The sequence below is a fragment of the Pararge aegeria genome, chromosome 5, assembly GCF_905163445.1.
Source record: "Pararge aegeria chromosome 5, ilParAegt1.1, whole genome shotgun sequence".
NCBI classification, from domain to species: domain Eukaryota; kingdom Metazoa; phylum Arthropoda; class Insecta; order Lepidoptera; family Nymphalidae; genus Pararge; species Pararge aegeria.
The window spans coordinates 12,891,186-12,915,710 of NC_053184.1; the positions used below are offsets into that span (position 1 = coordinate 12,891,186).

The 24,525-nt window shown below is 35.2% G+C and overlaps 4 protein-coding genes across 4 annotated transcripts; 3 read left to right on the top strand and 1 right to left on the bottom strand.

Annotated features, from left to right (window-relative positions):
• Positions 1 to 2,745: 2,745 nt before the first annotated feature.
• On the top strand, positions 2,746 to 19,872 carry LOC120623769 (proton channel OtopLc-like). The gene is made up of 10 exons (XM_039889990.1): positions 2,746 to 2,995; positions 4,767 to 4,880; positions 7,051 to 7,168; positions 7,773 to 7,860; positions 8,448 to 8,656; positions 10,304 to 10,738; positions 11,585 to 11,788; positions 13,419 to 13,642; positions 17,998 to 18,193; positions 19,690 to 19,872. Exons 1-10 carry the CDS (start codon positions 2,904 to 2,906, stop codon positions 19,870 to 19,872), a joined length of 1,863 nt encoding a protein of 620 aa, XP_039745924.1. The 5' UTR covers positions 2,746 to 2,903.
• On the top strand, positions 14,069 to 16,092 carry LOC120623771. The gene is made up of 2 exons (XM_039889992.1): positions 14,069 to 14,263; positions 15,368 to 16,092. The coding sequence occupies exons 1-2, from the start codon at positions 14,083 to 14,085 to the stop codon at positions 16,072 to 16,074; spliced, it is 888 nt and encodes a 295-aa protein (XP_039745926.1). The 5' UTR covers positions 14,069 to 14,082; the 3' UTR covers positions 16,075 to 16,092.
• LOC120623770 (protein ALP1-like) lies at positions 14,319 to 16,549 on the bottom strand. Its single transcript, XM_039889991.1, has 2 exons — positions 16,107 to 16,549; positions 14,319 to 15,307 (listed from the first exon to the last, which is right to left on the bottom strand). Exons 1-2 carry the CDS (start codon positions 16,403 to 16,405, stop codon positions 14,422 to 14,424), a joined length of 1,185 nt encoding a protein of 394 aa, XP_039745925.1. The 5' UTR covers positions 16,406 to 16,549; the 3' UTR covers positions 14,319 to 14,421.
• A 1,386-nt stretch (positions 19,873 to 21,258) lies between the features above and the next one.
• On the top strand, positions 21,259 to 23,626 carry LOC120623772 (RING-box protein 1A). The gene is made up of 5 exons (XM_039889993.1): positions 21,259 to 21,464; positions 21,576 to 21,603; positions 21,843 to 21,964; positions 23,128 to 23,213; positions 23,504 to 23,626. Exons 1-5 carry the CDS (start codon positions 21,372 to 21,374, stop codon positions 23,514 to 23,516), a joined length of 342 nt encoding a protein of 113 aa, XP_039745927.1. The 5' UTR covers positions 21,259 to 21,371; the 3' UTR covers positions 23,517 to 23,626.
• Positions 23,627 to 24,525: the final 899 nt, after the last annotated feature.

Sequence of the window (24,525 nt, forward strand, 5' to 3'; positions counted from 1 at the left end):
TTTACATTTTATAATATGTATTTGTTGGTTGAATACTATATTTCACACACACATTTTATAAGAAAACACATATACTTAATACATATATTTATTCGTGAGTGCATATACTGCGAGTATTATTTGTAATAGTTAATTATACTATGGTTGACCGCGCGAAATTCGATTTCCGCTTTTGAAATCATTCCTATAAGAATATAATAATAGTTAAGGTAGTGGGTATAGAAGTTATGTGATTAGTCAGAGTAAGTATTATTATATTTCATCGAAGTAGTAGCACATATACACATTGTGGATATGAAATAACTAATATTAATATACTAAATTGTGATAGGTCCAGAGACGCACGAGACAGCAAGCCCTCAACTTCTACAGTGTATGAGCACAGCCAGCATCATCATTACCACCCTTTTCGACAGATTAGCACTAGCTTAGAACGAAAAATTCGACATGGACGGTTTGTACTATTCCATTTAACTACTTGTTATGTTTTTAATGGCCGATTGGCGCAGTTTGCAGCGACCCTGCTTTCTGGGCCCAAGGCCGTGGTTTCGATTCCCGCTACTGGAAAATGTTTGTGTGATGAGCATAAATGTTTTTCAGTGTCTGGGTGTTTATAATAATAATAATAAACTTTATTTAGGCCAAAAATAGTTTGTACGCAGAGTTCTAGATTAAGTATATAAAAAAAAACATTGCGTTTATGATTTATAAAGAAACAATACTTCTTAAAACATAAGATTTGGTTGCTGGTGCCTTCATCAGATTTCACAGTTTTATAAGTACCAGCGACCTTTAAACCAAAAATAATACCTGCTTACATAATAAATGAGGTTAGTAATTGAAAATATATAGGAATGTACAAAATGTTTGTAAGACCAGGTTCCAGTTACGCCAACTCCTGTACTAGTTAAAACTGTATCACAGTGAGTTGCCATTCCTCGTGCCCAAGTACTTACTATAAGTCTATACGTTTTATTCTATATTATGAATAGGTAAACAATATATATATATTCTAAAGTATTTATGTATATTATTCATAAAATATTAATCAGTCGTCTTAGTACCCATAACACAAGCTACGCTTAATTTGGGGCTAGATGGCGATGTGTGTATTGTCGTAGTATATTTATTTATTTATTTATTTTTAATTTAGATGAATCTTAGCCCAAGGTTTGCACGTCCCAAAAATACAATTATCGTGCTATTTACTGAAATAAATAAAGGAATATTAGTCAATGCTGAGCCGATAAATAATCGGCACTACCTACCTATTTACTTTTATATCCTTTATTTAACGTGAACCTCACCTAAAATCACTCTTGTAGGAAAAAAAACTATTAAAATTAATAAGATTAAAGTTTGAGCTAACGTATGGGCTTAGTAAGTATAAACGATGCCTTTATAGATTCTAATAGAATGGCATTTCTTGTTCATTAAAATGTTTTCATTATTTGATAAATAAAACTCTTTAGTCATTGAGCATAGATTTGGACTGCCAGACCAAAGGATTTATCAAAGTGGTCTTAAAAATGCATTTTTTTTCAAATGTGCCCACTGGATTGTCTTTCTTTTTAAACAGAGCTCCAAAAACTTTTTAACTCGTCTAACTTTGTAAATCCAACGATTAGGATTTTCTTCCTCTGAATATTGGCAAAGTTCCTTTAGTTTTTGTAAAACGACTTTTTGAATGCGATATATCATATACATAATAAGTTTTATAGCTGTAGAAGTACCTAGCAAAATGCTTCAACCTGTAAAAATATCTGTTAGTATACAAATGTTATAGGGAACAGACAGCAATTCCGTCGTTTTTTTTATTTATTAAATTAATATCGGCGAAGGTAGATCAAACGCTAAGTCAAACCTTTTAGATGTAGACGTCTAATTAATCGCGTAGTGCTGAAGATAAGAAGGGGGGAAGGGGGTGCATGTTGCTCGTTAGGAGGGTCGTCTGAAACTGACACCGCGGGTGCTAATTATCTTCCCGTAAGGACATCTTGCCTACAGACCAATGCAAATTTAGTGCAATTAATAGAACGTGCGGTATATAAAGAATATGCAACGAGTTTTCTGCACCCTTATTAAAATAAAAGAAGCTTTAAGCTACGAACTAACTATAAGTTGGTTATTTTACAGGCATGTAAGGATACAGGCAACATTTACACTTTTCTTAATAAAATAAGGCAACTTTTAGACTTCTAGTTAAACGTTCGTTACAAAGAAAACCTTTTTATATGTGGATATCTGCATACAAAACAAATAAAAATATTTTAAACGTGCTGGAACTGTAGACTATATAACTAAATAGTTCGCTGTAAAAAAACCTAACCTTACAATAAGTTTATTATTTTGAGGTTATATAAGAAATATGCAGTGAGTATACTACAGCATAATTTAATTAAAACAAGTTTAAAACAACTAATTAAACAATATCCATAGCTATTATTTTATACGCATAATGATTACATTTTTTTAAACTAATCAAGGCAACTTAACAAGTTTCGTACAATCTTTCGTTTAAAAAAGAAAATCTTTCTATAGCCAGATAAATACACATAAAATATACATCATTTGAAAGTACTGCGACTGCAGACTTTAAAAAAAATATTGTTTGCTGTTTAGTTCCTAACCTTATTATAAATTATTATCAATTACTAATTCTTTACACACATGTGTAATTTCAGCCGTCACAAGAACGCCTTCTCCGAACTCTATGGCTACAGTACGCTAATGGCACTACATGTATCAACATGAGAAATATTTTCGTCTCCGGACTCACTATTTTATTTCAAATGACTAATTTCTTTAGCAACTGAATTCAAAAGCAAGGCGGTAATTAAAAAGTGCTTGTGTAAACGTGGAGCAATTGAAGTTGAAATCCAACTGTAGGTGTGAGGTAAATTATGTCTAAAAATAAAGAGAAATCCAATCAGATAGCGGCAAAGGATTGGCGGGAGAGATCGGAGCCTCTGCTCTCGGTGCCTGAGGATGAAAGGTGAGGCCAAGAGCGTCATTAAATGCACTATTAGACGATAACGCTCGTTCAAACTAAATAACTCTGTTATATTATTCTTATGGAAATCTTACTTATTTAAAAATAGTTTACCTGTTTAAAGAAAATATGCCCTCTCTCTTTATCTCGCCTTTTAAGTTTCTATACCTAAAATATGTAAAAAAAACATATTTCCACTTACAAAAATTAAAGAAAATCAGAAACTTACGAGTATACTTTTTTGAATCCTACATCACTATTACTGTATATTTGAACTTCATGAATTACTAATTACTTCCTTGATTATAAAATATAATTCACTGAAATCAATGTGATAGAATTACAATGAAATGCGACGGTGATAAAAATTGCTCGGCAATATTTCATGCGAGAAGAATTTAATAAATACCAAACAAGATTACTAGCGAATGGTGAGCGGTAAAATTATTTGCATTCATGATATATTTTTAACGAGCCAAAAATCATTAACCATTATTCGTACATTCTGGTCAAAATATTAATAATGTGATTTGGCTTATTTACGTTTTGAATTAATTTAATAAAAATACTAATTTACGCTCGAAACTGTTAATGTTAAAATTAACAACACTGAAAATTATGGTTTTAAGTGTGTTTCTTTGTATTTATAAATGTAAATGAACAAGATCTACTATCTAGGTTTTAGGATTAAATGACATATTAAGCTTCACAACTGTAGTTATCCGTTGCCAGAGGCCTTTCAAAGTGAGGTAATAACAATAGAATATTTTTATTTGCTGGAATGTGTTCTTTTGCTCCTAGACGCGAAGCAACTTTATGCCTGACTATCGCACTGACAAACTCTGAACATGATGAAACCAGCACAGGGCCTGTAGCAAATATAAACAAGTCATTAAAGTTTGAACTACCATAAAGACAAATTTAATGGCATGTATGAAAAGCGAAAAAATGTCGTTTAAATTATAGAGCCTACCAACTTTAGAAGTTAATGTTTGTGGTTATATTCTCTAAGACGTAGAAGACTACCTTTAAAAACGATTAAGTATAATTGAACATTATTATTTAACTGTCAAATTATACTAGAAACTTGAGGGGAAACCCCTGTAAATATATATAATATGTGAGGTGTTGTCAACTTGTAAATGTAGTGGCAGGTAGGCAGTATAGAAACCAATCTTATTTGATTATTTTTATTTGCGCACAGCTGCGTGGCTCCCCAATGAGTGGGGCCGGTAGCATTTGAATACTTTTGTAACTAGCTGCTAACAGGCGTATACGCTTGAGGTATAGCCCACCGGTTACCGGAGTAGAACCGGTGCGTGAAGATTGAAAAAAAAGATTTTATAACTTCTGCCTATAACTAAAGTCCTGCTAGCGGGCGGCATAAACTTAATTCAACCCAAATAACTCTTATATTAATCACCAGGCTACTTAAATCCACACTAATAGTTCAATCTCTACACCGGTTATAATGAGGCTATAAGTATACAAGTATATAAGCCCACCAATCCTCACTGGGTCAGCGTGTTGGACTACGGCCTTAACTCATTGTGGGATCAGACCCTTGCTGTGTAGTCGGCCGGTAATTGGTTGATATGATGATGATGATAATATAGCTTGCATCCTGGAAATGGAAAAGGCACCAGGTTAACCTTCTCGGGGGATTGCGTAGTTAAACTGAATTTGCCGTTTGTCATAGAGATGGTTGGCAACATGAAGGACATAGGATATCCTTGCTGATATAAAACTTAATTAATAATGTATATTGTTTTAGGGAGCACCCACCTCACTCACTGCCACGACTGAGCGTGGTCCTGCCGTGCAGTACAAGTACCAGCGTTGATCGGATATCTATTGCACAAGTCACAAAACGACTGTCACATGGCGAGTAAGTGACTTAAACTAATAGGGTAATGTAAATGGACTAAATAATTTTATAACCCAATAAAATGTAACCGGCGCGCAAGCAAAGGCGAGCCGTTCAAAGCTGAACCCATTCTTTGCACTACCGGGCCTAGTTGATTCTCTATTACGGCCGATTGGCGCAATGATCAGCGACCCTACTTTCTGAGTCCAAGGCCGTGGGTGCGATTCCCACAACTGGAAAATGTTAGTTTGATGAACATAAATGTTTTTCTGTGTCTGGGTGTTATAATCTGTATATTATAAGTATTTATGTTTGTTATTCATAAAAATATTCATCAGTCATCTAAGTACCCATAACACAAGCCACGCTTACTTTTAAGCTAGATAGCGATGTGTGTATTGTCGTAGTATATTTATGTATTTATTTCATTTATTTATTAATGTATTTATAACACAAGTGCCTTCTGTAAATTTCTTAGCAGAAATCCCTACACCTACAATGCTTTGGCTTGAACTGGTACCATAGGTAACCTTGGGATCATGAGTTGAACATGCTATCTACTAGCCCAAGGGTACTTAACTTAAAACCTAGTTTATTAGTCTTGTCTATCTATAGTTGTTATTGTGTGAAACTCAATTGTAATAGGTAACTCGGAGATCAAACATCGTCTAACCACGATGAGCTATTGTGGTGTGGTGAATAGATACAAACATAATCTATATAGCAAGCACATTTACTAATATGGATTAATACAGTAAATTCGCTGAACGCTTGAATTCACTGAATCTATAGATGCTACAATGATAAATATATAACTACATACTAGTTTTACCAATTGCCTTGACCGCTTGATTTTATGCTTACCTACTTCTAAATGCAGGTTTGTGAGATATTAAGATAGGTAGGAGGGTGCAGACATTTTAACCGAATATAAAAGTAAACAAACAAACCTCATGTATTTGAAAATTTTAGATAAGTCAACCTGCCGTCTACCGATATTTAGACAGGGCAGCAGACAGCACGTTTTCTCTAATGAAAGATTTAAAAAATACGAAAACTGCACGCCACACATCAAATCAAATACAAAATAAATGTGTTTTCCTAATTAAAATCACATCTGTGTATGTGTGTGTATATTGTGTGTGTGTATTGTTTGAATATTATGTAGGACCCTAACCTTTTTTCTATTGCAATAGTAATCCGAGACTGATTATCCGAGATTTTACCTTAAATATAATCACTTCGATGTTTTGTTGTTTTGTTACATTGTTATTTCTCAGGAAGATCTCGGGGAAAAGTTGTGTAAAAAAGTTTTTCTTTGTTATGAATACTGTAACACCCCATCTGCTTAGTAGTCATGTAACATGTAAACAAGAGCCCACGGGACAAAAATTGAATTGGGTTCCTTTTTAAACAATATAAATAAATGTAATACGACAATACACACATCGCCATCTAGCCCCAAAGTAAGCATAGCTTGGTTTTTCGATACTATGATGAATATTTTTATGAATAATGTACATAAATATGTACTTATAATGTACATATAAACACCCAGCCACTGAAAAACATTCATGTTCATCACACAAACATTTTCCGGTTGTAGGAATTGAACCCACGGCCTTGGACTCAGAAAGCAGGGTCGCTGCCCAATCGGCCGCCAAAATAGTAAATACTTTAAGGTATGGGGTTTCACTGTAAAACCTACCTGTCGACCTCCGTGTCTCGGAGAGCAAGTTAAAACCATGCCTAGTTATATAGCTAGGCTAGGCTAGGATAGCTAGGCTAGCCTATTAGCCGTATAGCTATGATAATGAAATACTTTAACTTTTACTTCCTTAAGCTTAGTTCCCAGAGCCAGTGCCCCGCCTAGCCTAGGCTAGTTACGCCAGTTCCGATAGTTATGGCGACAGTAAAGAGCACCAATTGATTATCCCAGCCGAAACCAGTGACATTTGCTTTTTTTGTACAAAATATACTTATACAAAAATATGATGACATTTGCAAAGTTTGGAATGTATAATTTGATATTGAGATGTCACACCCACTAGCATTATCCGCATTAAGCTTAATAGACGATACACCGACCTACTTAACGCATAATATAATTGGAAGCTATTCAATAAACTAATTTCGTGCCTTCATTGTTAGACGATTACACTAATTAATTCAATATATCAAATTGTTCCAGTGAATCGATGACCGTAGTGCTGTCAGCATTTTATGCAAAATTGTTAATAGTTTTAGGCTTAGCATTACCTGTTACCAGCACTATACAAAATGAGCTTTACACGAATATCACGTCTGATGTAAGTACATATACAATCAAATTGAATAATAATTTTAATTCAAACGACCGATTGGCGCAGTGGGCAGCGACCCTGCTTTCTGAGTCCAAGGCCGTGATGAACATGAATGTTTTTCAGTGTCTGGGTGTTTGTATGTATATTATAAGTATTCATGTATAATATTCATAAAAATATTCATCAGTTATCTTAGTACCCATAACACAAGTTCCGCTTACTTTGGGACTAGATGGCGGTGTGTGTATTGTCGAAGTAAAAAAAAAAAAAAAAAATTATCATGTGCATTTCCAAACATACCTTTCATTTGCGGCTGCAGCAGGCCAAGAGGTGTAAGTTATACGAAAACCTTGATAGCTGTTTCATTTTGTGCCTTTTGGAGTCGAGACTTTGGGGCCTTGGGAGAAGAGAGCTGTCAAAAAGGATTAAAGATTTTGCAATGTTGCTAGCATCTTAGGTGCTATGCCTCGCTGCGGTCGTTTCGAAGGTGTTTTAGTTTCTATTTAGTTTTATTTTAGTATTGTATAGCGTATTTTGAGTTTTTTTTTTTATTATAAATATTTTTTATACTTATTACCCGGAGACTAAAAATTTGCTTATTGTGTTACAGATATTTACAATGTATCTCTACGTAGTGAGTATGCTGTTCCTAGCGTATACGTTTTATCATCTCCGAATAGCAAAGAAAACTAAAGATGGTAAGTAAAGTATTTTTGGTCTTCATCATCTTCTTCTCCGTACCTCCATATATATGCTTATCCTACGTTGTATGAGGTCAGCACAATATGTTTCATAAGACTTAAGTCTAAATAAAGCAATCAATTTTGATAAAGCAGTGCTGGCCACTAACATCTTAGTTACAAGATGTATAGTTCAGACTCATCACCATTACCCTCAGATTATAACTACTGCACTGCTGGACGCTGGCGTCGACTCTATATCATAGGTTACGGAGAATTTAGTTTTATTTATATATTTTGTAAACCCTCCATGCTACTCCGACAGCGAGTAGTCAAGCTTTAGGAATTATTATCACATTGTGTGTGATCATAACTGACGTTTAAAGCTTACGACCTAAGTAAATAAATATCATCAATCTAATCTAAAATTTTGAAATGGTAGATTGAATTTAGTTTTACTACCTTTATCTTTAAGGAAGACTAATAATACAGCATATCCGTGCCATAGGTAAATGTACTTCTTCGCGATCTTTCAAGTTATTTTTTTAGTTCATAAATTGATGCCTTAGATTAGCACCAGTTAAGCTTATATATTTTAATTGCAGATAATTTCAGACGAACACGTTACGGAAGTTTTTACCTGCACATGGGAGTGGCAGGGTTTAGTGTGGGTTCAATTATCTACTCCTGCCTACAGTTCGGAGAGTACTTTGATCTATCTGGCGACTGTCAGCTGATCATTGTGGCCCTGAAGCCTGCACTGCGAATTTTCTTTTTGATCGCACAAACAATTTTTATCTTTTCCTATACAGATGTAAGTTTGGTCTATTTATTTAAAGTAGCGGACGCATAAAATTCTGAATTCTATCGATTTTACTTTAAGCTTTCCTGTATATGCCAAATCTCATACTCCTCTGTGCGTCCAATATGCCTAAAAAGGGTTAAAAGATCCCTTCACGAGATTATTGGGCTACTTATGTTTAACTGCGTCGTTGGTCTAGTGATGAGCATGTTTGACTGCAGCTCACTAGGTCCTGGGTTCGATTCCCGGGTCGGGGCCAGTGAATATTTATCAAGAAATTCTTAGTACAGGCCTTAGAGTTTGGAATTGGACGGAGACGGTCTTGTGCCTTACCTTTTTCCGTTCGTGTCGGATCTCACGTCCCATCGATCTATGAGAACGAGGGAATAGAGAGCACACAGTTTGTTTGCGCACGCACTAATGCAACATCTTGCGCGTAGTTGGAATATCTCGCATGAGATGGACCAGCGTAGCCGCTGTAATGTTTGATTATAAAACTGTACCTTCTTCCTGTTCCTTTATTATTTATCTGATATTAGCCGAGTTGCTTAATCGTAATGAAAGAGTGAATCTTTCTCTGCAAAGATCCTAGTCAGATCTTATCAAAACATACCAATAAACAGTTGGAGAAAAATAAAATAGACGCATCTAACTAAATAAACACGAAGTTGTATATAAACAACCTATAAACACATTGTAGTCACTAAGAAGTGCTAACCGTAGAGCCAGGATTTGTATGACGCCCAATTTCAGACTGTTTGTACACAAGATATTTTCATAAGCTACCTATTTATTTTATATATACTTCTATTGAATGTCTTTTTTTTTTCGTTACCGAAGTTAAATATATTCTGAAATCCTAAAAAATAAACTTAAATTACATGAGAATTTTCCATGGACCGAGCTTGCGTCCCAGACAAAGTGCAACATAGAACATACAAGGATTCATCCTTGCACGAACTAAGTCGCACTGCATATAAAATCAAACACGGCCTGCCTAATGCCTTATATTTAATAATATTTATGATTCGAACAAGTACGTTACAAGTGTTCTTTGCGGGATCTTTTATATAAGTTTAAGTTCAGTCAAACTGAAATGGGTTTTATAAAGGGGCTTCCAAGAACTGGAAGATTATTTAATTTATATGTATTATTTTCGCATACACACAAATTTTTGCATAACACGTTGTGTCTTGGATAATATTATTTGACATATTATAAATTTATAGCCCAGGAAAATTTATACTGTCCATGAAGTTATCCCGTAACAAAGTTTTATTAAATACCCGTGTTCTTTTCCGGGATAATAAATACCCATTCCACCATTAAACGTCCATTATGAGATTTTCAAAGTCGACGGTCTGTCCAGCGGCTCCCAGCAACTAATTTGATGTCGTCTTCCACCTCATTGCGGTTGCCATCGCTGCGTTAACCGGTGCGAAGTCGCAGGTAGGACCTCAACATCCATTCGGTTCCCCACCCATTGCAACTGCTGACTTCAAGACTTATTGAGCTATGTCGATAACTGTAGTTTCTTTCACGGATCTTTTCATTTCCCAATTAATCACGTAGAGTTGCCCCGAGCATAAAAACTAGACTTCAGATCCTAAGGGATAAATACTATACGAAAATTAATTTTTATGTTTTTTTTAATTGCAGGTCCTAGACCCAATGCGGGGCGTAGTCATAGACAGGTTCGGCCTAATGCATTTAATAGCTACTAACGTATGCGAGTGGCTTAACGTAATTATACAAGAAACTAGGGATGACATAGTCGCCGTAGCATATGATCGGCCAGCTCTGTTGAGATACACTAATATGAGTGGCCCACCGAGGCTAGTTATGACCGATGAAGTAATAAACAGCGAATCACTAGACGACTATGTAAATGGAAATTTCACAAACAGTAGCGAAGTAATTCATGCAAACCTAACCGCTATCATAGAGCCTTGGAGTTGCAATGTCTCGGACATGATAACGCCACTAATTAGAGCCATGAATCCTTATTTGAGGCCTTGCGGAGTTGAATACAGCTTGCTATGCTCCGTAATAATAGTTGTTATATACAACGATATCTGCACCGTGCCTGGATCGGTAATTATTTTGGTTTCTAAGAAAGAAAGAAAGAAATTGTTTATCTGTCCACATAATTGCTAAGCATACATAAACCGTTCACCAATAGTTATCATCTAAAAATTGAAGACGTGTTTTTTTCTATAGGCATCGCTTAAATCGAATGCTTAAAAATTTAATTAAAACGGGCGTAACAATGGTATGTACGTGTGTGTGTGTACGTGGTATGTAAATCTGTTTTATTTTTGTACCTTTTCAAAAACAAGAAGATGTTCATGATGTTCCCATTATTTAAATTATTTAGGCGACGATACAAATGCCTGTAATCGGAACAGTAATAGCGTGCATGCTAGTTAACGGCATGTGTACGTAACTGGCACAATGTTTATACATTTGCAAGCTAAACTTGCATAAAATCTACGTCCTTGCTCAAGGTTTTCCAGTCCTCCGCTTCCTCTGCCTCACATTGCATGCCCGTAAATAACAAAAAAATATGCGATCTACTTGCTTGCCAGATAGAGGCAATGGGCATGTTATATTTATGTCTTTATTTTATTTCTCCCTTTTTCTTTATTTTGTTCTCTTTTCAATTTGTTTAATTAAATTTACTTTGTATTTATTTAATAAGTGTAACTGGTGTTAAACGTACTCATTGAATTAAAATAAATAAATAAAGGCATACCGGCGTGCGTATGCTGCATATGTATGCACAAGTGTGCCAGCTACAGGCATGTGTATTTCCGCCTGCATGCTAATTAAAGACACCCACTTAATTACAAAAGAGCCAACACTAGCAAAAAGGGTGCATGCATCAGATACCGCATCTCCTGTTATATTAATTTTAAAATAAAATATACATTTATGCAGAAACCAGAAAAAACTAACGTGAAGTTTGATGAGAAGCAGTGCTGTGGGAGAATAAAATCCAATAATCACTTCTCCGTAGACTGTGGCAGTGCGCACAAAGGTCTTTTCATGGGCGTGGCAGTTCTCGCTGGCACTATCGTCAGTCTGATGCTGTTTAATGGACTTTTCCAAAACGAGAAACATGTCGAACTCGCTTTGCTACAAGTAAGTTGTATTAAGTTAGTCTTGCTTACGTTTTTTGGATATGTGGCAAATGGGCTGATGTCCTAATGGGATTGTACCTTTTGGATTCGTTCTTCGGTGACTCAATTGTTTAAACTATGTTGAAACAGAGGACTTACTGAAGCGTATTTACTGAATAATGTTTTAGGATTCATATTAAGGCAATCACACACACTCACACACACGCACAAATAAAGGAAATTAGTTAATTAAGAATGCACTGATTTTGTAATTTTAGTACTTAATCAATATTAAGCAGGGTAGTTCGCTGATGACTATAGCACAGGGTTACATAAATTTAAAGATTTTAAAATAATGACAGTGTATAGTCAGTACATATTTGAAAATGTAATGTACGTTCATAAAACATTTCTAAATTTAAGAAAAAATGTGACTGCAATAATTTAAACATTAGAAGTAAGGATAAACTTACCGTGCAATATACTAGGTTACATAAAATTCATAATTCGTTTAAAGGAAATCGCATACAATTCTACAATAAACTACCAATTGACATCTTGGAGATGTCTCTTAAAAAGTTCAAAGTTTGTATTAAACGTAAGCTTATAGAAAAGTCCTATTATAATATAAAGGACTACATAATCGATAAAAAAGCTTTGGTGTAAATTATTGCTCTAACCAGGTTGCTCTTCTAATTATTTAAAATGACATTGTGATAACAAAAAAACACCCGACTAAGTTTGTTGTGGGCTTTTTCTTAGACCCACAACAAACTTAGCGTTTGTAACCCTCGTAGCTTTAGTTTTAATTTTACGAATGTGGTTATCGCCATCATCTCACTACAGTGTAATTCTTATGTACGCATCAAAAGTGCCACCTACTTGAATAAAGATATTTTTGACTTTAGGCAGCAGAGACCGTCCATACTTTTTGTTTGTGTATTACTAAATGTTATCATGTTGCCACAATAAATCATTTTTTCATTTTTCAATTATACCTACCATCAGTCATGGGTATCTCGCGACGCATTTCTCTACGAGATTATTTTGTTTGTATGTTTTAACGCCCCTCCGCTTCCCGGGGGTGTAGTAGGTACGAGACGACTAAGGAAATATAACGGAGAACGGATAGTATCATCCTCTACCACCACCTACTACGATCACCCGTCTGCCCAGAGCAGCGTGGTGATTATGGGCAAAACCATTGGTAGGGGCCTTTAGACCAGCTTCGGACTGTTATATGCTGTTGATGATTATGTTTTTACTCGGCAATCTCAGGATCAGTCAGTCTTATTTTAAACATTATTTCAATAGTTCCAAGGTCTAAAATAAGGAGAGTAATAAGGATTTTTTTTAAGAGTTGTAGAGCTTTTTGTGTCCGAGCTCGTCCGGCGAAGCACTATGCTTATTTTTGCAGCAAAGCAACATTGTTGCAATATCGCGTTCCGGTATAAAGGACATGGTTGCCGGTGTAATTATAGACACATGAGGCCTAACACCTACGCCTCAGGGCTCAGGTTGATGGAAACATGGTGGCACGTTGCTGGACGTGTTCCTTAAATGCTATGCAACGTGCCGGTTGGCAATCTGCTTGGTCCATCAATTACTACTACTACAAAAAAGCTAAATAACGATTTAATTGTGTATTACAGATAAATATATGGGAAACTGTATTATTTGTATTGATGACTATGGGATCAGGAATATGTATTCAGCGGATGCGCAAACTAACATTACGCCAGACGTCTGCGACGATGCCGTTGGAACACGCACTGCTATTGGTCACTCAATGTGGGGTGTATCTATATTATTTGTTCCAAATAATTGGTGCTGGCTTCCTAATACATCAGGATCCAGAGGGAAAGAAAGCAACGAGGTAACAAAAGTATTGTAGTTTATAGAGTATTTTTATTCCATTTTAAGCTAACTCTAATTGATTAACCCATCTTGCTTGACAGTGTCATGTCATCAGGTGTTAAGCGATGATGCAGTATAGAGTACTAAGGGCCGCCGTACACGGACTGCTTCAAGCAGTTGAGACCGACTGCTTAAAGCCGCGACCGCGCAGTGAACTATAGTCATTCATTCGCTGCCGTACACACGACTGCTCGAGCAGTCGCGACCGCTTCAAGCCGTCAACTGCATGATGAAATTCCATCGTGCCGTCGACCGCTCGCGAGCGGTTGCGAGGCATACACCGACTGCTCGAGCCGTTGACTGCGCTAGAGCAGTCGACAGCTCTCCGACTTCCCTCTCCCCCCCGCCCTTTGCGGCCTCGCGGCGTCTGTTTTCTCATTTGCCGGCTGTTTTTTGAACATGGAGGGCGTGTGCGATAGTGATGCCCTTATTAGCGCAATTAAAACGCAAGAACTTATTTGGAACTATAAACTTAAGGAACACAGCGACAAAATAAAGAAGAACAATGCATGGGCAATTATTTGTGCCCAAGTAATTGAGAACTTTGATGAAAAACCAGTTGAAGAAAAAAATCAAATCGGTAAGTAAAAAAGTCAGTCATTTAACACACACATTTATTATTTTATTTATTATTAAAAAACAGACTGGTAACAATATAATAGTTGTTTTGCTTCTTATTATATTTTTAATATTTAAAAGAATACAGAGGCTATGTTATACGGACGGCGCCCTTTTGATTTATATCATATTCCATTGCCAATCTAGTTTGCCTTCTTCGCTCACAAAGTAATTAGCAAATTCTTCACGGATTGTTGTTAACATAGGTCCACCTGGACGAACTTGCTGGGTTGAATGTATTATAGAATAAGGAAGACCCTCAAACGTATCCTCAAATTTATTTCCATCTCGTTGTTTTACGTAGTTGTGAAGAACACACGATGATTTTACTATATCCACTGCGAAATCAACGTTGACGTTGAGTGGTCTATGAAAGATCCGCCATTTATTAGCTAATATGCCAAACGTGCATTCAATATATCGCCTCGCACGTGATAACCGATAGTTAAAAATTTTTTTTTTCTCTGGTAAATTCTTGCCACCATATGGACGCATTAAATTTTCCTGCAAGCTAAACGCTTCATCCCCAATAAACACATTCGGTAATAACGGTCCATTTTGTGATATTGCAGAAGGTGGAGGTATATTTAACTTTTTTTCTTGTAACATTTTATATAGACAACTCTCTTCGAAAATAGTCGAGTCAGCGTGCCTTCCATATGAGCCTATATCCACGAAAGTGAACATATGATTACTATCACATACTGCTAGAAGTATTATCGAAAAATAATTTTTATAGTTATAATATGACGATCCACTTTGCGCGGGTTGTATTATTCTAATATGTTTGCCATCAACGGCACCGAGGCAGTTCGGAAACTGAGCATTTTTTTTGAAACCATTTATTATGTCTTTCCATTTATCTTTAGTTAGTTGTTCCATACACATATCCTTCATATGTATCCATATATTTCTGCAAACATCCCTCACTATCTTACCTATTGTTGTTGATGCTATTCTAAAACTATATTGCAAATCCATAAATGTACATCCAGTTGCCAAATACCTGTAAAACATATTTATAAATCAATCAATTATACTAACTTATATTTTTTTGTTGTTACAGCCATGTTAATACAGAAAAAATGGAAAACATTAAGAGATGGATACACCAGATATGCTAAAAAAATTAAACCAAAGAGTGGTTCAGCAGCCCTCAACATTCGGCCATATGCATATTATCAGCAGATGTCTTTTTTAAAGGCAATAATAGAAGATAGACCCGACAAAACAAATAGTTTACAAGAGAGTGAGCACACTGAAATTACGTCCGGAGAAACCGAAAATGGTCAAAATAAAATACCCAGAGAAAGAAACAAAAGAAAATTAACTACTAAAATCACAGATGAGAACGTCTTAATTGAAAAATTATCCAAACGTTTAGATGAAAAAACGCAGAATTCGCGCATTGATAATGAAGATGAAGATAAATTGTTTTTACTATCATTAGTTGGCGAATTCAAAAAAATTAATGAGCATTATAAATTAGATGCTAAGACCGAAATACTTAACGTAGTGAAATACTTTAAAGGGATGACAAATCACACATATCCTTCGAGTTATGGTGACAGGGGATATTCATCGTTTAATGATTATCGTGGACCATGGGGTTATAATACTGGCCCCTCTACCTCTACATCAGTGCCTGGTCCCTCTAGATCAGCAACCGGCCCCTCTACATCAATGGCTGATGACCAAAATTCTCAATTTGAAGACCTTTCATCATGTTCTGTAATGTCCGATGATGTAATTTCCAATATTTTTAATGAATAAAAATTTTAATAATTACTATATATTTTTCTTACCTCAATGTTACTGCTAGTCTTTCTTCAGGTTCGATACTTCTCCTCATAATTGTGTCTTCCCGTTTAATGTGAGACTTTAGTATATTATACAATTCATCAAACGAAGACTTTGACATTCTAAAATAGTTGAAAAATTTTTCTTCATCACTTCTAAGTTCCATAAACAAATGATGGAATTGTCCACGTTGTTCTCTTAATTGCAAAATTGGATGAACCCAAAATTTTCTCTTTTGACGTCGCCGCCGTCGTCTCCGCCTGAGCAGGAGCAGCAAAAGCAGTGCTTCCTCGTCAGAATCCATGACTCGACTGTGGTAGAAAATCAACTGCTCGAGCAGTTGAGTCGTAGCTCGAGCAGTCAACAACCGACAGCTCAAGCAGTCGACGCCGACCGCTCGAGCGGTCCGTGTATTTCACTCAGCCGCTAACTGCTCGAGCAGTCCGTGTACGGCGGCCCTAAGATGGTAGCGGGCTAGTCTGTTCGGGTTATGGTAGTTATTCTATCTCCGAACACACCATTATTTTAAATCGATTATTGATCTATCCATGGTATTCATTTCAAGGCCTTCTTAGGCATGAGTTATAAGCAGTTTAAAAAGTATAGTTTGTCTATTTGGAGTATCTCTATCATCGGTTGGAAAATGAACTTCCCCTTATTTTCTACGATAACATTTTACAATTCAAACATTTAATAATTAGTATGGTGTAACAAGTACGCACGGCAGCCAGCTTCCAACCAGCCTTGTCATAAAGGAATTTATCAGTTGTAACATGCAGTTCTAATACTATAAATAAGAATATAAGTTATTTTGCTTGTCACGCTTTCACGCCTTAACTTCTCAACCGATTATCATGAAATGATGCATCGGTAGGTGACAATTTGACAAATGTGCGGAAAAGGATATAAAATCCCGAACATACAGAAAATATTGTTTTGAATAGTACAACTCTAAATGACATCATCTCTTCTTAACGTGAGCGAAACCGCACGCAAACTATCATGATAAAAAAGTTTAATAAACCTAAATTCAAATTCAAAATTCAAATTCATTTATTTCAAGTAGGCCTACTTTATAAGCACTTTTGAAACGTCAAGTATGTATGTTTGTAGTGACTCTACCACCGATTCGGAAAGCAGATTCTACCGAGAAGAGCCGGCAAGAAACTCAGTAGTTGCTCTTTTCCAACATCAACATTTACAATCATTTTTCAATATTGCGGGAGATGAGAGCGAGGCTGGCTGCTTCCAATCTACCTTGTCATTGAGGAATTCATCAAATGTATAATAACCTCGCTGTACTAGATGCGTTTTTACACATTTTTTAAATGTATGCATTGGTAGGTCCAGTATTTTCTTAGGAATCATGTTGTAAAAGCGTATACTCAAGGAAAGCGTGTACAAAGGAGTTCTGCACCTTTCGCAGACGATATGCAGATATTACTAATTTATATCCGTTTCTGGTAAGTCTATTGTTAATTTCAGCTTTTTGTTTATAAAGAGCAATATTTTGTCTCACAAAGACATTATTATAGATATATTGCAAAGTTACTGTAAGAATACCTATTTGTTTAAATTTTTCACGAAGCGATTCGCGTGATCCAAGTTTATATATTGATCGTACGGCTCTTTTCTGTAGTAAGACAAAAATATACTAATACCTAACCTAAACACAAAAATATTTTCGTTCGCTGATTGACACCACTATGGATTTCAGTTCATCTCGTAAAAGATATTATAGTCGAAAAAAATTAATGTCCTTAAGTCGATTGTTTATATCCATTATTGGCTTAACCCCATGGGCTTAGTAGCCAGTGGGTAAGACTCCAGCATCCCTTACGGCGAGACAAGTGTACGTTGGTAATGGGTTGACAATGATGAATTTTCCCATTTTAGAATTATAGCACCACTATGCGCCGTAATACAAAGCTCATGTCAAACCTTGCTGGTATTGGACGCTTGGTCGCGGCGTTGCGCTGGTAGCAAGGAGCGCCCCGGAAGACAACTGGTGACCTTCCTTCTCGTGAGCAACCTGGCGCTTTGGTTGCTCAACCGCGTCAAGAATGCCCGCGCTGAATTTCATCCCTTGCAAGTGAGTTTAGTAATTTGTGCAATATACCCACTGAACTACGTAGTGCATATTTTAACCAGGATAGTCTTTAAGCCAGCAGGCAGACATAATGGGTAAAAATCCTGTTTCAAATCATACTACTATATTTTTACATACATACGTATGTAGTGAAAAGGAAAAAAAAATTTAATTATTAAAAACACCATATTAGTATTGTTAAGTAGTTCTAGAGGCGTTCGTAGGGCACATTTGGCGCTTAAAGTGGGTACAAAATTTAAGCTATCATTTATATAAGGGCAATTGACAGCCAGTCCGGTGTATTGATGATAAAGGTGTGTTTTTAACTGAGTGCCTTCCTGATAGGTTGCGATTCAATGGACGATGTTACTTTGAAGTGTCAATGCTTTATGACAACAACAAAAAATATCGTTTATTTGTAGTAACATATTAAATCAATGTTGTTTGCTCTTATTAAAACCTATATAATTCCGTAAACTTACTATAACTTTCATTAATTTTGTATCACAAGTTTATGTCAATTGTTTATAATTATTTTAATGGCCAACTGACAGACTTTATGGACGCATTCTTTTAGCAGCCGAGAAATTTAGGTCTACTTTATTAGGATTGCATGTTTCTGCCAAGGGTGTAAAAGTTTATTGACTTTCGAGTCATAAATAAAAAAGGCAAAGGTGACTGACTGAGTGACTGACTGACTTATCTATCAACGCACAGCTCTAACCACTTGACGGATCAGGCTGAAATATTGCATAATCTGTATGCAATATTTCAGCCTGTTATTACAATATAAGCATCCGCTAAGAAAGTATTCCTGAAATTTCCAACCCTAAAAGGTTTAAATGGGCGATGAAAGTTTGTATAAAATCCTTAATTTATCAATTTATTTTTTAAGGCAATTCCATGAAACTTTGATTTTAGGTTTTCCATTAAAAATAAAGAAATACGAGTTTCACTTATTTTAAAAATTCCAACTCCAAAGGCAACAAATAGGGGATGAAAATTTATATGAAACTTTCTGATTTTTTTAAGTAATTTACGTTCACATTTTTCTATTAGCAGCAAGACATTTGTAGTTAAAATTTACCAAATAAAAAATTGAACTTAACGTGAGCGAAGCCGCGGGCAAAAGCTAGTTAAGTTATAGATCAGTTAAACTGGAGCAACTTCAATTTACTCATATACCTTACATATGTAACTGCTAGGTTATCATGAGGACAGAAAATTACATGTACAAGTCGTGATTAGCATGCCGCTGATATATTTTGTTGTCTTACTCTAGAAAAAAATCATTACAGTAGCATTTTACGGAGTCTGGGCTTGGACCTTGATTACTTACAGTCCCACTTTTGGTGTGCTTTTATGAAATATGGAAAAACTCATATAAAAGAAAAAAGGAAAACTATACTACCGCTGATGAAAAATAGAATAAAAAAATTATCATGTGGCATTAATATGTTTCTATTTATTTTAACCCTCACCTTTAAAATTGATTACAGATGGAATTTTACGGAGTTTGGGCTTGGACCTTGATTACCCACGTGTCAGTCCCACTTTTGGTGTGCTACAGGTTTCAAGCAACGGTTTGCTTCTACGAAATATGGAAAAACTCTTATAAAAGAAAAAAGGAAATCTATACTACCGCTGATGAAATAGAATTAAAAAACTATCATGTGGCATAAATATGTTTCTACTTATTTTAAACCTCACCTTTTACACTAAATAATATAGGTACATGTTTAGATAAATAACCATAGTTTTACGCACTAGAGTTTGCTGATTTGGAATAATATACCTGATAACTCTTTTAAACTTTAATCTCCTATACATTGTATTGCTGAATCCATCAATTAGTGCACTTAGGAAGCTCCTTAGGATATGTGAGAATTATGCAGCGTCTCATGGCCTCATAAATAAGGTTAAAAAGAGTCAGTTTTTAGTCTTTCTAAAGAGTAAAGGTAGCTCGGTGGATGACGTTCCTCCCATTATTATTAATGGAGTATCTTTTAATAGAGTGTCGGAGTTTAGTTATCTGGGACATTTGGTAACAGAGGACTTGAATGACAAGAAATATATTTAGCTGGAGCGTAGGGCTTTGGCGGTCAGAAGTAATATGAAAGCCTGCAAGTTTGCAATGTGTACAAGGAAAGTGAAGCTAACACTTTTCAGAGCATTTTGCCAAACATTATATACATGAAGCTTGTGGGTGTCATATACCCAGAGGGACTATAACGACCTACTTATACAGTACAATAATGGCTTCAGAGTATTGTAGGGGCTGCCGCACTTCTGCATTGCATCCAAAATGTTTGTTTGAATCACGTTGGTGACTTTTATGCAATAATGAAGAAAACATCTGCACCAATGGTGGGCAGGATGCGCGGAAGCTCCAAAAGTATTTTCTAAATTTTAATGGAAAAATCCCTTTATGAAGTACTGGGTGGGTACGCCTTCATACACCAACTGCTCAAGAGAGTACCTTAATAAGGAGATATGTTTGGCAAATTTTAATGCGTAAAATAGTAAGATAATAATTTATTGTAAATAAATGATTTTATAATCTTACTATCTATATTGTCTAATTACAAGCTATGGAATTTAATCTTATATTATTATTACTATTATATATAAATATTTTCTCAGGATTTTTTTCTTCACCGTTAAACTTTTTCTACGGCGATACCGTACCGAAACGCTAAATTGCTTAGCGGCACGTATTCATTGACAGCATGATAACTAGCCACAGCCTAAGGGTAGAACCTTTTACTTCGTATTCACCCTATGTTCATATCTGTTTATATTAAGTTTCCTCACTTTGAGTAACTATATTGTATGTATTACGAACTTCTTTAAGAAAGTAAACTATTAGTCAATATCATTAGTCAATATCATAGTGTTATATATACTGATTAAAACAACGCAATGAATATACAAGCACTGACCTTAAGCAAGTAAAACGATAAATTTTTTACTTAAAACTTCAAGTTTCTATCTTCTCAGCACATGCAGTGGACACCACAGAAAAACTATGACGTCATAGACAGTCTGTCAGTGTCAGCTGTCAATATTATTTGTCTGTGCTGTCAATCGTAAACGATGAAAAATCCTACTAAAAACTAAAACACAAAAATTGCAGTAAGTTGTATAAATTTTACATTCAATAGTAGGGTATTCCTAAAAAATGGCTTCAGCAATGGATATCGACGAAGAAGAAGTGGAAATGGCTTCTTCGAGTAGCGGAAAAGGCGACAAAAAAAGATTTGAAGTCAAAAAGGTACGTCGTTTCGCTAACTCATTGTGATGCTATCGAATTATTTTTTAAAAATCCCGTTCAACATAAAGATTTACAGCAATTTAAATCTTATTTGCGTGTTTTTGTTTACAGTGGAATGCTGTGGCGTTATGGGCATGGGGTATGTCAAACAACATCAATTAACAAAAATTAAAATAACCCGATCGTACACGATCCTTTGTTTATAAACCACTAAGAAAGTGTTTTCTTTAGTGATTTCCTGTATTATGCTATTAAGTTGTAACTGATAGTAATACTTTGTGTTGTAAGAATTGTGTATACATCAATGTTTTGTAATAAAAACTAAAATTTTTGTTTCTTTGCTATAGTTATTAACAGTCCATTTATTATATTTTATAGATATTGTGGTGGACAACTGTGCGATCTGTCGTAACCACATAATGGACCTATGTATAGAATGCCAAGCCAACCAGGCTTCAGCTACAAGTGAAGAATGCACAGTAGCATGGGGAGTTTGTAATGTAAGGAAAACTATTATTCCATCTTTACGATTTTTTATCATACCAATTTTTATCTCAGCAAAAACCATTAGACAACTGCAAGGGACCTGATAACTGGAAATGTATGTAAAGGCTACAGGTTTAGCACTTAGGTTTTATTTGGTAAATTAAAGCCTTTACCTAACTCAGATGATTGTTGATTGCAAAAGACTATCTTAGTATAAAATTATTATTATCTGTATCTTTGTAATTATTGATCTAGACTAAAAGTTCTTTTACTATCCTGCAACATATATTATACTAGCAGGTCTGGCAAAGCACTGCTGTTGTTTTCTTAGGAACTAAGCAAATGAATTGCAAGAAAATAATATTGCAATTATAAATTGTGATAAAACTCACAAAGAGAATAAGAAGCATCAAAAAACCACTCCACTTTAGTAGTTCTCAAACAAGCAGTGGGCCACTTCAGTCCTTTCAGCAGTTGATAGTAATTATTTTACCTCTAATGTTCTAAAACATTTACCATAAATGAGAAAAAGTTTCTGAGCTAGCAACTTTCACGGTTGTAAAGTGAGCCATCACATATGGCTCTCTTTACACACACTTTAACACTGTTTTTGGACACAATGAATGAGGGTTCTGTATGATCTTTATTCTATGTATAAACTATCATATCTCTAAAGACTTCAGTAGTTAGAGTTCAACCCTTACAAACTTTGCAGCATTAAAATTATATATATTTATATATAAGGGAAAAATGTTTCAGATATATTAAAATATATAATTTCTTCTATGCCACATTAGTTTTTTGAACATATGCTGTGCATCTTATGTTCTAGAAAAACTTTATTAGCCTATTTATGTCTCAATGCTGGTTACTGGCCTTGAAAGGCATTGAAAGGATTTTTAGATTGTACAGTGTTTGGCAGGATACTAGAGAGAATTATCCTATGTCTATTCCTAAATTATTATATTTTGTGGAAGTTTTTTTTAATTCTGTGGAAACAATCAATCACCATGTGCTTTTTCTGTGATTAAAAGTGTCCTATGTTGTTTGCTATCACTGTTCCAAATTTATAAATATTGGTACAGCAGGCCAAACAAATAGACACACTATTCTTATATCACATTCATTATTTTAGTGTGAATAAACATGAATTCATGATATTATGTATTTATTTCAGCATGCATTCCACTTCCATTGCATTTCTCGTTGGCTCAAAACTCGACAAGTTTGTCCATTGGACAACAGAGAGTGGGAATTCCAAAAGTAAGTTCTCTTCTCAACTATTATATTAATAATAAAAATCCTTGTTGATAACCTTATGAAATAAAACAATCCATCCATAAGCTACATGGATTGGTGACAAATGTTAGATAAGATGACTTTTTTGACACTACAAAATTTTAGTGAAAATGTCTCAGCTCTGGTTTCTGAGTCCTAATTCAATCAATAAACCGATGCTAATACAAAAATATTTAATATATGTAGCTATGTTCAAGCCCAAAAAATTTCTATTCATAAATGTATTCTGAAAATTTTATTTTTATTTTTTACAGATATGGACACTAGAAATGTATTATATCTGCAGCTGTTTTTCTACAGACACCCTTTTGTGAATCTAAGGAGAATTAATGTCATACAGCATAAGTTTTAATAATAAATTCACTCAGAATTTCAAAGATTTGGTTATTAATCTGGCAGATCTAAAAATTGTAAGCAGGATGAAAATATAAAATGTTTATTTAACTTCAACAAAAAAAAAATTAGTAAAAATTGACTCACCTACTTAAATGTTTATTTTTAAACTAGACGTTATCCGTTATTTCATCAGTGTGTTGCCGGGTTCGATCCAGCATGAACGATTGTAAATTTTATTATTATATATTATATTTCTAAATTTCCTCTCTGTCTGGTCTGGTAGGAGGCTTTGGCTGCGGCTAGTTACCACCCTACCGACAAAGACGTGCCGCTAAGCGATAGTTGGTTTAGGTAGGGTGTCGCATAGAAACCGATTAGGGGTATATGGTTTGATATAACAGTTATACTCCTAACACGTTGACCTTAGACTGCATCATCACTTACAGTAGGTGAGATTGCAGTCGAGGGCTAACTTGTAGTGGCAAGAAAACTATAGTTTCTTGTAGTCGCCCGTTGGATTGTTTTCGAAATGGTATAATTTAGTAGTAAAATGAACCCAACAACTTAGTCTTAAGCACAAGTAAAATGTACACATACAGCGTCCTTAGAAAAAGTTTAACATCATCATTCCCAGCCTACTTTAGGGAAAAAAAAGTTTAAGAGTATGATCCTTCAATACGAGGAAGCTAGTAATAATAACACCGAGATCGACGCTCTTAATAAGAGCTCAGAGGCATGGAAATTAAAAAAAAGGTGGCAACTTCTCCCAACCACTTATCGTACATCGGACATAGGCAGTGGTATAATCATCCTCTAAATCATTAAGCTCCTGGTACCACAGATTTTACCTACATACCAGTAGGTGAAATCGTTCGGACCAGTGATACTACCAAGGTATAACACTATCTGTCCGTGGTCTCACTGGGCTAGGGTGGCGACT

What these genes read in the sequence shown, in the direction of transcription:
- LOC120623770 (XM_039889991.1), bottom strand. Translation starts at nt 16,405, where the DNA reads ATGGATTCTGACGAGGAAGCACTGCTTTTGCTGCTCCTGCTCAGGCGG. An exon ending in AGACTAGCAGTAACATTGAG is followed by an intron (nt 15,308 to 16,106) that starts GTAAGAAAAATA and finishes TATGTTTTACAG; the next exon opens with GTATTTGGCAACTGGATGTA.
- LOC120623771 (XM_039889992.1), top strand. Translation starts at nt 14,083, where the DNA reads ATGGAGGGCGTGTGCGATAGTGATGCCCTTATTAGCGCAATTAAAACG. An exon ending in TGAAGAAAAAAATCAAATCG is followed by an intron (nt 14,264 to 15,367) that starts GTAAGTAAAAAA and finishes TTGTTGTTACAG; the next exon opens with CCATGTTAATACAGAAAAAA.
- LOC120623772 (XM_039889993.1), top strand. Translation starts at nt 21,372, where the DNA reads ATGGCTTCAGCAATGGATATCGACGAAGAAGAAGTGGAAATGGCTTCT. An exon ending in TGTGGCGTTATGGGCATGGG is followed by an intron (nt 21,604 to 21,842) that starts GTATGTCAAACA and finishes TATATTTTATAG; the next exon opens with ATATTGTGGTGGACAACTGT. An exon ending in TAGCATGGGGAGTTTGTAAT is followed by an intron (nt 21,965 to 23,127) that starts GTAAGGAAAACT and finishes TATTTATTTCAG; the next exon opens with CATGCATTCCACTTCCATTG.
- LOC120623769 (XM_039889990.1), top strand. Translation starts at nt 2,904, where the DNA reads ATGTCTAAAAATAAAGAGAAATCCAATCAGATAGCGGCAAAGGATTGG. An exon ending in AGCAAAGAAAACTAAAGATG is followed by an intron (nt 7,861 to 8,447) that starts GTAAGTAAAGTA and finishes TTTTAATTGCAG; the next exon opens with ATAATTTCAGACGAACACGT. An exon ending in TCGAACTCGCTTTGCTACAA is followed by an intron (nt 11,789 to 13,418) that starts GTAAGTTGTATT and finishes TGTGTATTACAG; the next exon opens with ATAAATATATGGGAAACTGT.